The 14,391-nt window shown below is 37.1% G+C and overlaps 1 protein-coding gene across 7 annotated transcripts in view; it reads right to left on the bottom strand.

Moving 5' to 3' along the window:
* The window catches only part of LOC149244923 (sugar transporter ERD6-like 6), a 166,655-nt gene extending 158,543 nt beyond the window's left edge, over positions 1-8,112 (bottom strand). For 2 of the 7 annotated variants that reach the window (XM_089457605.1, XM_089457609.1), the window contains exons 1-4: positions 7,451-8,111; positions 6,784-6,846; positions 6,560-6,649; positions 6,372-6,431 (exon numbers count right to left, since the gene is read on the bottom strand). In XM_089457605.1, coding sequence (XP_089313731.1) covers positions 6,372-6,431; positions 6,560-6,649; positions 6,784-6,846; positions 7,451-7,660 — 423 coding nt within the window. In that variant the 5' untranslated portion in view covers positions 7,661-8,111. Of the gene's footprint in view, positions 1-6,371; positions 6,432-6,559; positions 6,650-6,783; positions 6,847-7,363; positions 7,383-7,450 lie in introns of those variants that run through there. The other 5 variants (XM_089457607.1, XM_089457604.1, XM_089457610.1 and 2 more) reach the window with 5 other exon arrangements.
* Between the last annotated feature and the right edge of the window lie 6,279 nt (positions 8,113-14,391).

The following is a 14,391-nucleotide window of genomic DNA, read 5'->3' as shown; positions in this document are numbered from 1 at the left end:
GGTCGTGTTCTGACTAGACATATGTGAGACTAAATGATCTCAGACTCCATCCAAGATTATCCGCTTTGCCTTCGCCATTTCTCTTATGTACTCCTTCAGCTGATAGGGTCCTGGGGTACTTCTAACACATTATCTATATGGGATTTCAGGCCATGTTCATCTAGAAAGAAGGACATCCTAGCTTTCCAGATGACATAGTTGGAGGCTCCCTCCAACCTATCCTGATTTCTAAGCCCAGTTGTGGTCATCTCTGAAATTGTCAAAAACTCCCTCTTTCCCTCTGCTTGGCTGCTGCTCTGCTATTCGCACTCCCTTCTAGAATGCGCAATACTGCTAGCTGCTATTGCCACCTGCAACTAGGAAAATAAAACTTCTAAAACTCTAAGTCCCCTGAGATAAATTTTCCCTCTATTGTATGTGCTTTTCTCTTACACCCGAAGTTTGTTCTGCTACTGCAAAATCCTCTGCATCCAACCAAGGAATCTTCTTAGCGAAAATATGAGCTGCTACTACTCCGTCTAACTACTAGAATCAATATTCTAGGCAAATTGATTTTTCCACCAACCTGCCACTGAAAATCGAACCCTTGCCTAGCAATTTGAACTACCTGTCTGGGTATTGTGCAACCTCTAAGAATTTCGGCTTGCTACTCCCTCTGAACAACGAAATTCCCTTCTCCGCTTTTGAGCTTCCCTACTGATCAATCACACTCTGATACCATGTGAAAATTTCAAATCTGTAATCCTATTGTAGCAACTGGAAATTATTTTTCTAATTGTTAATTTAATTTAACAATTTATCTGCTACGGCGAATATAAAATAATTCACACTGCAACCTTCACAAATAAACTGTGGAAGAAAATAGTGTTGGAAACTGAAAAAATACTAGCACATGCACACATAAAATTTGGCACAATTATTTCTAGACAAATGTCCCCGGAAAAACCCAACTTAGGAAAACCGGTGCAAAAAATTTTGAGTACAATCTAGATGCCGAAAACTAGCAATCCTGCAGAGAAATTTTTGGCAAAAATATTGTGAGGAGTTTTCGTCACCCCCACTAATCCAAGTTCTCACTGCAACTCCAAGTGATCCGTCCAAACAACCTTTGCGTAGGCCTGCGTCACCCTTGCTCAGTCCTTTCTACGTTCTTCCTGAATCAGCTTCTCCTGTAGCGGTCCTGTCTGCCACTGGCTGAGAAACTTTCTCTCCGACCTTTTGGAACCCTTTCCCGAACTTTAGAACTAAAATTCGACTTCTCTCCAGCAAATTTGAATTGCCTCTAGAGGTTTTTATGCAGCCCCTACGCTAGCCGTGTTACCCACCATTTTGTGGGTAATATCCCTAGGGGAAATTTGTCTCCAAGATGGTCCTCAGCCAGCAACCAACAACCCCTTACATTCATCAACAAGCTCATTGTGCCTTTTCTTCGCCACCTAAGCCAGCCATGTGGTCCCTTGCCCATCTTCCATGATTGTATGTTTGAATGTGGGCCTCTCGAACCTAAAGGTATGCCTTGTCATTTTGAAATCGAGTTTTGTAGTTTGCTTATCATGGACACTTCTGGGCATGGACTAATGGGGGGATTCGGCTAAGAGAATGGGCTAGGTCTATGCTTTTGCCCCCTAGACCTCTTTTAGGAATTAACCGTGGATTCTAGTCCCGTGGGATCTCTTTTACTGGCCATTTGGTTTTAGGGATGGTATTTCATAGGAAAACCCAATTTTGGTTGCATGGTACCACTCCTTTATCCGCTTATAATCCCTCTTTCCATCCATTATTACCCCTTCCATCATTTCTCCCACCTAGGTCCACATTCCTCCATTGGGTCCACATAGGGTCAGCTCACCCCTTCTCCTTGCCGACACCTTGGGTCATGGCTTGGAATGAAGCCCGGAGGTTGATGCAGCTAAAAAGAAAGTTAAAAGCATATATGGCCACATTCAACAAGAAAAGCACCACAAAATGCAAAAGATGGTCGAGACAAAAACATTTAGCACGTGGGCAAAAATCAATACATGAGCTCTAACCCATCATCAATGACCATCACCCTGGTTCCAACAAGTTCTATGAGCCTTCTTCATCATATAGGAACCCATGATTGTCCCAACCCCTGGTGGGCGATGAACCGCCCCACCTTAAAAGGGGGAATTCACTGCTATATCTTATACATCATGCTCTAACCCCTTGAGCCCCGAGCAATTAATTAAAGAAAATCATAAAAAGGCAAAAGGCATATAAAGAAGGGTGGAAAAATCAAGGTCAGGGAACCTAATGTACCGTGATTGCTCCCTCCTATAAATTATAAACCCAAGTGTGGGCTTCCCTCTTCATAGCTACCCTTGTACCCCAACATGTGACTCAGGGTTGCCCCTTCTCATTCCCTAATTCATTCACCTATCTGCCACATGCCACCACCTTTTGACGAATGTACCTTGACTATATTATCCCCTTTAGAAGCATAAACCACCTAATAGTGTACTTGGCTAACCCCATTAGGAGTTTAGGAGACATCGGCACATCCCGAAGCCCATTATGGAAGGGCAGGCCATTATGAAGTCCCCACCTGTGGTCCATGATTAGGTAAGCTCATTTACTCGATTTCTCTAATGACTTGTTATACTGGAAGCCTAGGGGACGCATTGGATCTTATGCAGGATTGCAGATGATTTCCATTTGGGGTTTGGTCTCCCTATATGGGGTCCTAATCCTCCAGAAGGCTACATTGGCACATATAGGGTGGGTGTTGAGAGCCATGGGCCTCCACAGCAGAAGATTGCACTTCATGGATCCCCACAACCATTCAGAGATTGCTCGTGGTTCACTTATTGGACGAGGAGGATGCACCTGATCCATCATGCCTAGCTGGCCCCAAATCTACACCATACACTTGGCAAATGATCCAGGACTTCTACGATGATGTGGCATCTCCTACATTATCATCCTAGCCCTTGAGGGCAACCTACATGCATCTTCGATTTGTTTGGAGACCCATGAGGACACTTGTGTGCCCCCACAATCATTTGGAGCACCATGGGTTATTACAAGGGGCCAACCCCTTTTCCACTACTTATGAGAGTCCTATGCTTCATTGTGGCACCCATGGACCTCATTAGGCCTCTTAGAGGGCCCTACGACATGCATAGATTATTTTTTGACCTCTTGAGAGGCTTACTTTTTCATTTGTGAGCTAGTTTGGTGGGCTTGTCACCAACAGGTTGTATTAGTAGCACATTATTTTATTTTTGGGGCTTATGTAGGCTAAGGAGGCTAATTCAAACTCCTTAGATGTGTATAAATACATGTGATGTGAGATCATTTCCGATCATCACTTTGGATTGGATCTCTCTCTTCTTTAGAGAATTTCTCACTTTTTGCTGGACGATGAATTGGAGCATTTATGGATGAATTTTGATGTATGGTTATAGGTTTATCTTCTCTTGGAGCTTTGTTATTGTCATTTGTGAATGGTTGGATATACTCTATTGCACTATAAGTACGAAATTTTTTATGCTATTCTGGTTACTTTTTCATATATGCTGGATGGGATTTTTGTTGTTTTAATGCTAATTGTTGCATGCAAATTGTTGCTTAATATTGTGTGATTGTCTCTATCATAATGTTCTCTCCATGCATTGGCCCTTGTAGTATGAGAGAAATCTCCTAGAGGTAAAATTTGACCTTGACAAGCCATTCCTCTTGTGCATTTGAAGTATAAAAGCTGCAAGATTGCTTTCACTTGACCTAGAGGGTTTGTGAAGTAATTTTGAGGCCTCCTTGACTGGAAACCAAGAAATCTTACACATAATCAACATAGAATCCATTCTCCCAAGTACTAAGGCACTGATCTACCAAGGGTGGTCACCAAAACTCCTACTCTTTCACCTTCTCCCAAGTCTAGCCACATTGGGGTGCCTAGGGCATCAATTTCCCAGCAAGTTAGCCACTGAAAAAGTTCGATCTCCTAGGGTCTCCTACGTTGGCCTCTCTTCTAGCCCTCCTCCAGATTTGAAGACATTCTGATGGTGGAGTTGGGAGAAAATCCAAGCCCTAGCTCCGGGACCAAAACTTTCCCTGCCATCCCCAAGGCTAGCACTTCCCAGGGTCAAAACAACATCATTGAGTCAAATACTTTCTTTGATCCTTGCCACCTTGTCTAGGGTAAGAAAATCATTGATTATTTCATACTTTCCTCGTACCCTAGACTAGGTCCACTTGGCCCCGTGTGGCCCACTCCTTTAAAGGACTATTCTTCAAGAACCATTCGGGATACCAATTCTAACAAGGATTTAGGGTGTCGGAAACTCCTTTCAAAATCTAATCTCATTCACCTGACCCCCAAAATCCTCCTCCTTTCCTTAGAAGCACATGGTTCCTTGCTTAGAAAGCAAGCAAGCCCCATTGTTCAAAACCTTCTCGAAAAGGGTCTGGGTCACTCATATCCATTGACTTGTTACTCACTGGTGACTCCATACATAGAGTCTCCTCCCATTAGTGATAGCCCGTAAATAGAAGGGAGCCTTAGCTGAGGTGACAGTGGGCTAAGACTCCATTTTTTGCCCTTGGCCTGGCATTTTCCCTTTAGGGATTCCCCTTAGGTTCCCTGCTAGTTTGAGCGGTAATAAGTCTCACTGTGGCTCTTTCTACCTCTCTACAATGCACTTCACTAGATCTAGAAAAATTCCTTCAACCTCACTGTCTTTGCCCCTCTCTATCTTTGCTTCCGTCCTGAAGTTCAAACTCTTCCAGGATTGTTGGCTCTTTGAAAAGTCGAACTCTCTGTGGTTTTCACAAGTGTATTCTCCATCTACCCATCGACTTCTTATAATCCTCTGTTGGAGCACCAACGGCCAAGATTAGAACAATCAAGCGCCAGATTATTTCCTTGTCGATCTGTGTGAGTTTCTAGATGATTCACACCTTATCTCAATTAATGTTGATTAATTAACCATATTCCCTAAATTTAGACTTAGGAAATATTTAAAAATCGGCTAATTTCAGCCATCTCTAGGTGGAATTTCCAAAAACGATTTCTGGGTTTTGAAGATCTCATGTATTATAGTCTCTCCACAAAATTTCGAGACTAGAAAATCTTCGATGCTACAAAAACCAACACATATACTACTGCAATTCTTCACTCTCACTTGTTGGACCTTCATTGTGTCATGGATGCCAATCATTATCATGGCTGTGATACCATGTTAGATAATAATAGCAGAAATTGTAGAGCAGCAACTGATAGAGAGAACCATATGAATTGACCTTGAATAAGTTTTCCGAAATGAAGCTTATATGAGAATACATGAAAAGGTGATTGTTCCTACTCCACTTAACTAGTGGCTAGTCGAAAAGTCTAAGCTAAGCTAAAGTCATAAGTTAACTTCATTCCATAATTTACTTTCTAACTTGCACATGCTAGATATGACCATTAACTATATCCTCTAATAAGAACATCGAAAATACTGTTTTCCATCAGGAAAAGAAAGTAACAATGTTTGTACCATGCAGAAGAATTACTCAGCAACTCAGTATTGAATTGAGACTTCATGCTTTCAATCAAGGTTCCAGTATCAACAAAGTGCTGCTCATAAAATTCCTCCAAGATTCTCTGGAACCAGTCTGACATTTAATCTCCCTTTTGAAGTACCTTGAGAAATTCTGTATGACTATGAACTACTAAAACTTTTTCACATCTCTTTATGAAAACCAGATCGTTGTTTGCATTAAAGAGAGAGTATTCCACCTCACATAGTGTCTTAGGTAGTTTTCCAACATTCTTCTCAGCCACCATCTATATGTATGTTTTTTCTTCATTTTTCCACTTTTGTACTTTTTGTTCTTCAATTTCTTGTCCAAGCTTTTATGTACAATTCAAAACTGAATCAATGTTATATTTTAAATACAAGCATTCAATCAAAAACACTATATTTCATTACAAATTGAGCATTCATAATTTCATATACCTTCATGTACTTCAATCAGACTATGCACAAGCATACATAGAGAATCATCATATCAGGAGTACAAAGGAGAAAGGAAATAGCTATAGCAGCAATAAATCCTTCTATTTCCTCAATGACATTCTAGGTACACGATTCATGATGTTATTAATCTAGCAACGACCTAACTGTCATGTCAATCCAGTCAACAGTGGACAGACAGCCCAACAGACATGCATACAGTGCAACTTACCACATACACACCAGGAATGGATCCAACCAGGAATATCATCATGCAAGCATTATCCTTACAACAATTGGTTTCTTTCAAACCGTTTAACAATATTTTGGAATCGTACTTTGTATCTCATCTCAATTCATTGAAAATTAGATAATTCATTTTATCAATCATGCCCATCTTAAACAACTTGCCTGTGCAAAAGCGATCGCAACCCATCCAATAATATTTGGGATTGCAGCCACTATTAATGCCTGCATTTCCCGGTTAACAGGACCATCAAATCAAATCTTGAATGTTGATGAATATATTGGAAGTTACTAATATTAAATTTAAAAAACCAAAAATTGAAATTTGTGTTCCTGATCCAAAAGGAACTAACCCCTTTTCGTCCTATGAAGTCAGCAATTTTTCCACTGACAATCGCTCCCGCCATTGCACCCACATTTGATAATGATCCAAATAAAGAGAACTGTCAGAAAAATTTAGCTTCAGATTGCTTTTTCTTATGTCCATGAAAAATAGGATTTTTCACTTGTCAAACCTTGTTGTGTAGCCCTAATAAAGTAGTCTACCTATCAAATTTAGAAGGATCAAATAAGATACCTGAGCGACAGTCAGGTCTAGACTGTTCATTATCTCAGTCTGAGTTGGGGATGAATATCCGTTCTGCAACAGGATGACTGCCATCAATAATTCTACCCATCATACGTATGCGTTCAATTTCATAAGAATGACCACTGCAGTGAGTATACAACCAGGAATATCTCCACATACATATCAAACAACATGGAACAACTATATTTTAGCAATTAAAGATGAAAATAAATCAAGGATGATTGAAGCTTTTGAGTTTATTACGAACTCCATCCTCCAAACCACACACACAAAAAAAAAGGGCCAACAGACTTAAAAATCAAAGACTTTCACAGCATAGACTAAGGTTCCATTACCATGGGCTCGTTAGCAACTTTGAAGTAGCCATAAGGGCACTTGGGTATATAGAATCTTAATGACACAAGTCTAACGCAGGATTGAAATGAAGGCAGGATCAGTAACATGGGTAATGGGTATCAGAGATAAATATTCTAAAGCATTCATAATTTTCATGACAGACTTGGATATATGTTGAAGCTTTCATGCCAGGGACAGCAAGATGAGAATGCACAAAAGCATACATCACTACCTGATCATACTAAGAATTCCATTGTAATCCGAATCTACAAAATGATCTCTCTCTCTATATATATATTCTCTGATTCACCAAACTTACACAGAACCCATATTGTAGAGGCCCCAAAGCCACAACTGCAGTACAGAAAACAACAGTTGCAGTACTCCCCTGCACACTCTGAGCACAAAAATCCTTGTCGCTTTTATTTCTACTGTTCTTAATCACATGTTGCAACAATGGCTGCTTCACATCACCATTATCAAGCGCTCCGGTGTCCAAATCAGACCTCTTGTGTCCCATTAGCCCCATTAGGACTGCACTGACTCAAATTCAAGGAATTCTGAACATAACTCAATTGGCTTTTATTTATCTATAACAGCAACATCAAATAAAGGGCTAACACACAATATTCAGGTGATAGTTTTTTCTATTGAATTCAGACCTCCAGATGAAGAAAGAAAACACGGTGATTCAGCAGATATATGAATTCTGATTTAAGTATTTGAGCTTAAATAAGAGCTAGAAATTTAGTCTTGCAGAATATATTCCCTGATTTGCATACGTTTTGTCTCATGGATGTACCATGAGAAGCCCATTAAATGTGTCAAAGTGTTGCAAAATCTAAATTCAGAATTTCTTGAGAATATGAGCAGGTTATGGCAGCGTTACTGGAGGATTTTGTGTGCTTGATGCCCACATCAAAGAGAAATTCATACTTTTGTTGTTGTTGTTGTTACCTGCTAGTAAATCTGAATAATAAGGCTATTAAATTGTAAAAACAAAAAGCAGGGAAGGGAGGCTAGTGGTCCTATAGACTATATTTAGTCTAAACGGACGTTAAAATTTCATTTCATTTGCTACTATCTTACTGTACTGTAGTGAAACCTCTTTTTCATGTTGGCTCTTCTTGTGTTCTTTCTCATGTTGGCTCTTCTTGTGTCACTTGTGTGCCAGTCACATTCTTTAGGGTAATGAGGCTTCAAATTTGCTCCATAAATAATGGAAATGGGTAGGATTTTGATAAAATCTAGTTTAAATTTTTGGAAATCTGAGTTATAATTTCAAGAGTTTGAGTAGAAAGTTTTTATTTGTGTTAAATCATTACAAGATTCATCAGATTTCTTCGGAGAAAAATAAATTCAAACACTCTCAATTTCAAATTTTTTTAAAAGAAAATAATTTAGTCAATTTTTTTTTTAAACTAAATTCAAACACTCCTGTATCATAATTTTTTAAGAAAAAATAGCCAGACTACAAATTATAATTTAGATATACCCTATAATATAATTTATGCAATTGTTTTACATAAATTATACAGAATTAACAAAGTTAGTATTCATCAACATTTATGCCAGTGTTTCACATAATTTAAGTGGATATTCCTAATGTTATCCATTTTTATCCAAGTCTTTCACAAAATTTAAGTGGATATTCCTGGTGTTATCCATTTTTATGCAAGTTTAATTGTCCGTATAAATTTAAGAGTAAATGTAAATATACAAATTTAATAACAAGGATAGTGTTCACTAGCTATTATGCAAGTCTTCCACAAAATTGAAGTAGGAAGATTATTAATGTAGTCAATTTTTACAAGTTTGAAATTGGATAGTGCGGAATTTAAAATTTAAGTAGGAAGATTGTTATGTAGTTAATTTTTACAAGTTTGAAATTGGATAGTGCGGAATTTAAGTACAAGATTATTGATGTAGTTTTTTTAAGTAAATAGAAGTTTAAAATTGGATAATAAAAATTAAAATGGAAGAATACAACTAGTTTAATGTGGAATCTCTTTTCCAATTTTATAATAAATAAGTTTATGGTAAGATTTAGATGGTTTGTAGTGGGTTTAGTTTTTATTAGTTTATTAGTTTAAATTTTATGAATAGTGGAGAGTAAGAGCCATTTTCTAGGATATAATATTTAAATGATTGATTTTATAATTTTTACGGTTAATTAATAAATAAAATTTAAAATATAAATAATAGAAATATAAAATAATAATTATAGATAAAATAAAAATGATAAAGACATATATAATTATGATCATTTTCATTTTAATTATATATATATATATATATGATGATGACGATGGTGGTGGTGGTTAACGTCCACTGAGACCAAATTGGTCTATCGGACCTATAATTTTCTTAGTTTTTAATTATCTGGCTCCTCGTCTTTCTTGGCGAGATTGGTGTTGTAGCTTTCTTTTTTTTCTATGGTCTTCCAACTTTCTTTATCTTGCATCTCCTTCATCTCTTTTGGTTCTTGGGACATTGGTGTCTTAGCTTCGCGATCTATTGTGTTCGTTCTTTTGAAGATAGTCGGAGAAGAAGTTTGGTCTAGGAGATCTTCATCACTGTTAAATGAAGATTTATTTTGTGCGGTATTCGAATCCGCATAACTGTTGATTTGTTGGGAAGGGCTTTCTCCTTGCTTGTCTTGAGAGTTGTTTCTTTCTTGCCCGATTTCTTGTGATTCAGAGTTTTCTCTAGAGTATTCTTCTTCGATGACAATGTAGTGTTCTTTTTGTGCTACTTCCCACCATGTAGATCTGTGGTGGTTTTTCTAGCAAAATTTTTCTCGGAGGCTTTTGGGCAATTTTTGGCTAGATGGTCTGTCTCAAAGCAGGATCGACATCTGAAGAGGACACTTTCATAATCGAGTTTCTGGTTCCACACAGTCTTTACTTGTTAGGTTTATTTCAGCTGGGAATCCGATGCTGAAGTCCATTTCCACACAGATGCGTGCATAGGTGGTTCTAGCATATTCCTCTGTTTCTAGGCACCTGCAGTAAAATTTCCCAATTGCATTTCCGATGGCTTTTAGTGAGGAGAGATTCCATAGATGCAAGGGTAGGCTTGGCAATCTCACCCAAACTGGTGCTGAGGTTATGATTGCTGTAGAGGGATCGAATGATGGGTTTCATGGCTTCATAAATAGGCCTGATTTTTCCCAAAACCAAGGGCCGGAATCTAGAATACATTGTCTGCTTTCAATATTTTCAAAATCTACTATAAAGAAACCCTTAGCACAGGGGTAGATATTAATTTCATCAGAAATGACAGGCTTCCATACCTCCGAGATCCAATTTCAAAAATATATATTAATATTTAATATATAATTATGATCATTTTTATTTTACTTAAAAATAAAAATAAAATATTTTTTTTATTAAATTTTAAATTAAAATTTTGAAAAAATATATCAATATATAATATATAATTATGAGCATTTTCATTTTAATTAAAAAAAAAAATTATTAAATTATTAAATTACAATTTCAAAAATATATATTAATATTTAATGATGATGATTAACGTCAACTAAGACCAATGTGGTCTATCCGACCTCAAGAAAAGAGACTCTAATTTTCATTCTTCAAGATCTTGTCTCTGTGATCAAGGAGCCGGGAAAGAAGCGTTCGAAGCTCGCTATAGTTGAGTTGGCTTAATAAGTCAAGAATATTGGAGGTGTGGTTGATGATAGGGAATTGAGAGCGATGTGGGCAAGAGCCAGGCAGTCTAAAAGGAAGTGTTTTTCATCTTCCACCTTCTTAGTGTCACAAATATGACAAATTCTATCGTCCCAGGGAGTCTTGGGAGTAGACCACCGCTCGGTCTCACTCCGAAGCTCATGAGAGTTAGTTCTAATTCTAGCGATGTTCATTTTCTTCTTAGTGCTAGTCAATAGAGAGAGATAATTCTAGTTATCAAGGGTGGGGTTGATCACCTCCTTATAGTACCTTATCTTCCTTTTACCCTCCAAGTCCTTAGCATCTCACATCTTGTCCTTAAAACTGGAGGTAACAGTATCTTTGATATTGTCCTTGCTTCCCATGATGATCTCCTCCTTAATCCCCCAAAGGTTGAGCCAAGATTGAGCATCATAATGCCACTCGCGCCCGCGCTTGAGGTGCAGGTGGGGGTTTTGACTAAAGTTAGAAGCAATTTTTGGGAGCCTCTTAGATTCCATATTATGAAGCTTCTTCTTATACATCAGATATCTAAACATAGCCGCACTTTCAATGGGGGACAAACCAACTTCGATCAAGAGGATAGGATAGGGAGTATTTCCCTTGATCTTGAGCTTATAGGGTATGAATCGCTTTTGGATCATCTCAATCTTTCTCCACGACTCCCTAGATATACTGCACCCCCAAACTTCACATCTGTATAAGATAACAAGGGTGACGAGTCTCAAAGAGGAACCTTTTTTTACTCCAAATGTAAAGATCGACTGACTTACAATTGTTTTCAAGCTCATAATAAGTTTTCCAACCTCCAATAATTCTTTTCTTGATGTTATAATTCCAGTTGAGCTGATGAGGAAAGTCAATACCCAAATATTTATAAGAAGAAACTTGCTCAAGACAATGGTTATCATAGATGAAACTATCATGGGTGATATTTTTGGATTTAATGATCATGGCTTTAGTCTTGTCGGTATTAACTATCATACCCATCTTGGAGCAGTAGACATGAAGAGTCTTAAGTTGCTTCTCTAGGTCATCATGGCTCCTAGCAAGAAGAACGATATCATCAGCATAAAGGAAAAGAGTAATGATAATACCAGCAAGCTCGATGCCTTTGCAGCGCGCAGTTTCCAAACACTCCTCTAGTTTATTGATGTAAATACCAAAAAGGGTAGGGGAAAGGGGACAACCTTGCTTAACCTTGATATTACATTTAATATCTTTAGACCACCCTTCGTTGGTCTTAAGCTTGGAAATGACAGTATCGTAGAGGCAAATCACAATAGTCCTCAATTCAGGAGAAACCATGATCTCTTCAAGCTTCTCCCAGAGCTTATCTCAGGGGACAGTTTCGAAAGCTTTTCTAAAGTCTACAAAACAATAGAAGAGGTTGGTTTTACTATTGTGGCTTTCCTCTGCGATGATCCTAAGGGTGACAAGGTGGTCAATGGTCGAGTGATGTTTCCTAAAACGAACTTGCCCATTAGCTCTTTTACCCTGGTTCTCAAGCCAAAGGCTAAGTTTTTTTTCTAGAATGAGCCCATAAAGCTTGGCTAGGATGTGGCTAATCATAATGGTCATGTAGGTAGAGGGAACACTTTTGTCTCTTTTTTTTAAGATAGGCACAATAAAGCTTTGTGTCCAAAACTTAGGGAAGCCATGCTTTATAGCCAAATTAAGAAACTGAAGAATATTATAATTTTAATAGTTAATATTATAGATTTTTTATTATGAACCCAGTTTTTAAAATTAATTGATTTTTTTAATGATACATTCTTGTCCACTAATTATAAGATGAAATGTTGACTTTATAGTTATAACATGTTTTTTAGTTAATAAGTGAGAGTTATTGGACACGATAGATCAAAAATTATAGACGGAAGAACCCAGAAAAGAAGATAAGATCATTTAAAAAAAAAAAAAAACCATGTAATGGAAATTTTTAAATTAAATTAAAAATTAATAAATAAAATTATAAAAAACCCCAAAACAATAGTAATGGTAAATGAAATTTCAAAAAAAGAGAGTTTATGGTCATGATCATTTTGTTTAAATATTTTATTTATTTATTTAGATTATATAACATTAAAAAAATTGTTGTGGTTTATTATATTGGAAATTAGATTAACAATAAAAGTTGATGCTTTTTATTTCAAATGTCTATATATTAACAAGATATATACAAAAATATCTACTAAGCAAGACTTCATTATGCAATAGTGCCACAACGTTGGTAAATTCCAAGTGAAGTAGAAAAACCATAAGTTTGTTGAAACCATCAAGCGGGTGTGGAAATATCAATATGCCTGGGATGGCTAGATTGACTGGAGGTACAAGATTTGGTTTGTTGCAAAGGTGCGTCTCAATCCTTGTTGGTTCTTCATGTTCTTCCATCCCTAGTGGGGTTTCTTGAACTTTGTTTATCATCTTGATAAGTATTGGTCTCTAGTCCTCCCAAAAGTTATTGTTCCAGCTTGCCCAATGATGAAGGTGAATGTCATTGCATCCCATGTTGGCCAGAAGGTATGTTACCTTATTGATTTTTTCCCCTAGCATGAGATGGAATAACGACTAGAATCATATGGATCATATGGTTAATATGTGTGACATATTTTTCTAATCTCTAGTTGTGGAATTTTTTTTTTTTTTTTTTTCTGGAGAAGCTCCATTGATCAATTTCTTTACTAATGAGATGACTAGATGAGAATCCTTGAGACAATCAGCTTGAGAATCCTTGCGACAATGCGATAAAAAAGCCAATATTTAGAGCTGCAAATTCAGCTACTTTATTATTTAAATGTCCCATACTATCTGTGAATAGACACACTGGTTTCCCATGGTTGTCACGAAAGATTCCTCCAAGACCAACAGATCCTAGATTGCCATATATATATATATATATATATATGTATGTATGTATGTAATACATACATACATACATACATACATACATATATATATATATACGTTGGTTCAACAAGCTTACATAGAACTCATATTATAGAGGCCTCAAGGCCACAACTGCAGTACAAAGAACAACAATTACAACACTACTCTACAAACTCTAAGCATAAAAATCCTTATCGCTTGTATTGCTACCATTTTGAGTCACATGTTGCAACAATGGTTGCTTCACATCACCATTATCAACCATTCTCGTTTCCATATCAGACCTCCTATACCCCATTAGGACTGCACTAACTCAAATTCAAATAATTATGACCATAACTCAATTGGCTTGTATTTATCTATAACAACAACGTCTGATAGAGGGCTAACACACAATATTAAGGTAATGGTTTTTTCTATTTAATTTAGACATCCATATGAAGAAAACAACTCGCCTTGATGCAGTAGATATGTGTTCTGCAAAAGTGGCAAGTCTGATCTAAGTGTGAGAGTTGAAATAAGAGCTAGAAATGCAAACGATATTCCCTAATCTGCACACATTTTGGCTCATGGATGCATCATGAGAAGTTCATTAAATGTTTCATTGTGTTTCAAAATATAAATTATATTTTCTTCAAAATATGAATGATATGATAGTAATACTGAAGGATATTGTGTT

The sequence above is a fragment of the Pinus tabuliformis genome, chromosome 7 (assembly GCF_031772625.1).
Source record: "Pinus tabuliformis cultivar Carrire ecotype Pingquan chromosome 7, CPIR1, whole genome shotgun sequence".
Lineage (NCBI taxonomy): Eukaryota > Viridiplantae > Streptophyta > Pinopsida > Pinales > Pinaceae > Pinus > Pinus tabuliformis.
The sequence above is the reverse complement of the archived record's forward strand: the minus strand, read 5'-3'. Positions and strand labels throughout refer to the sequence as shown.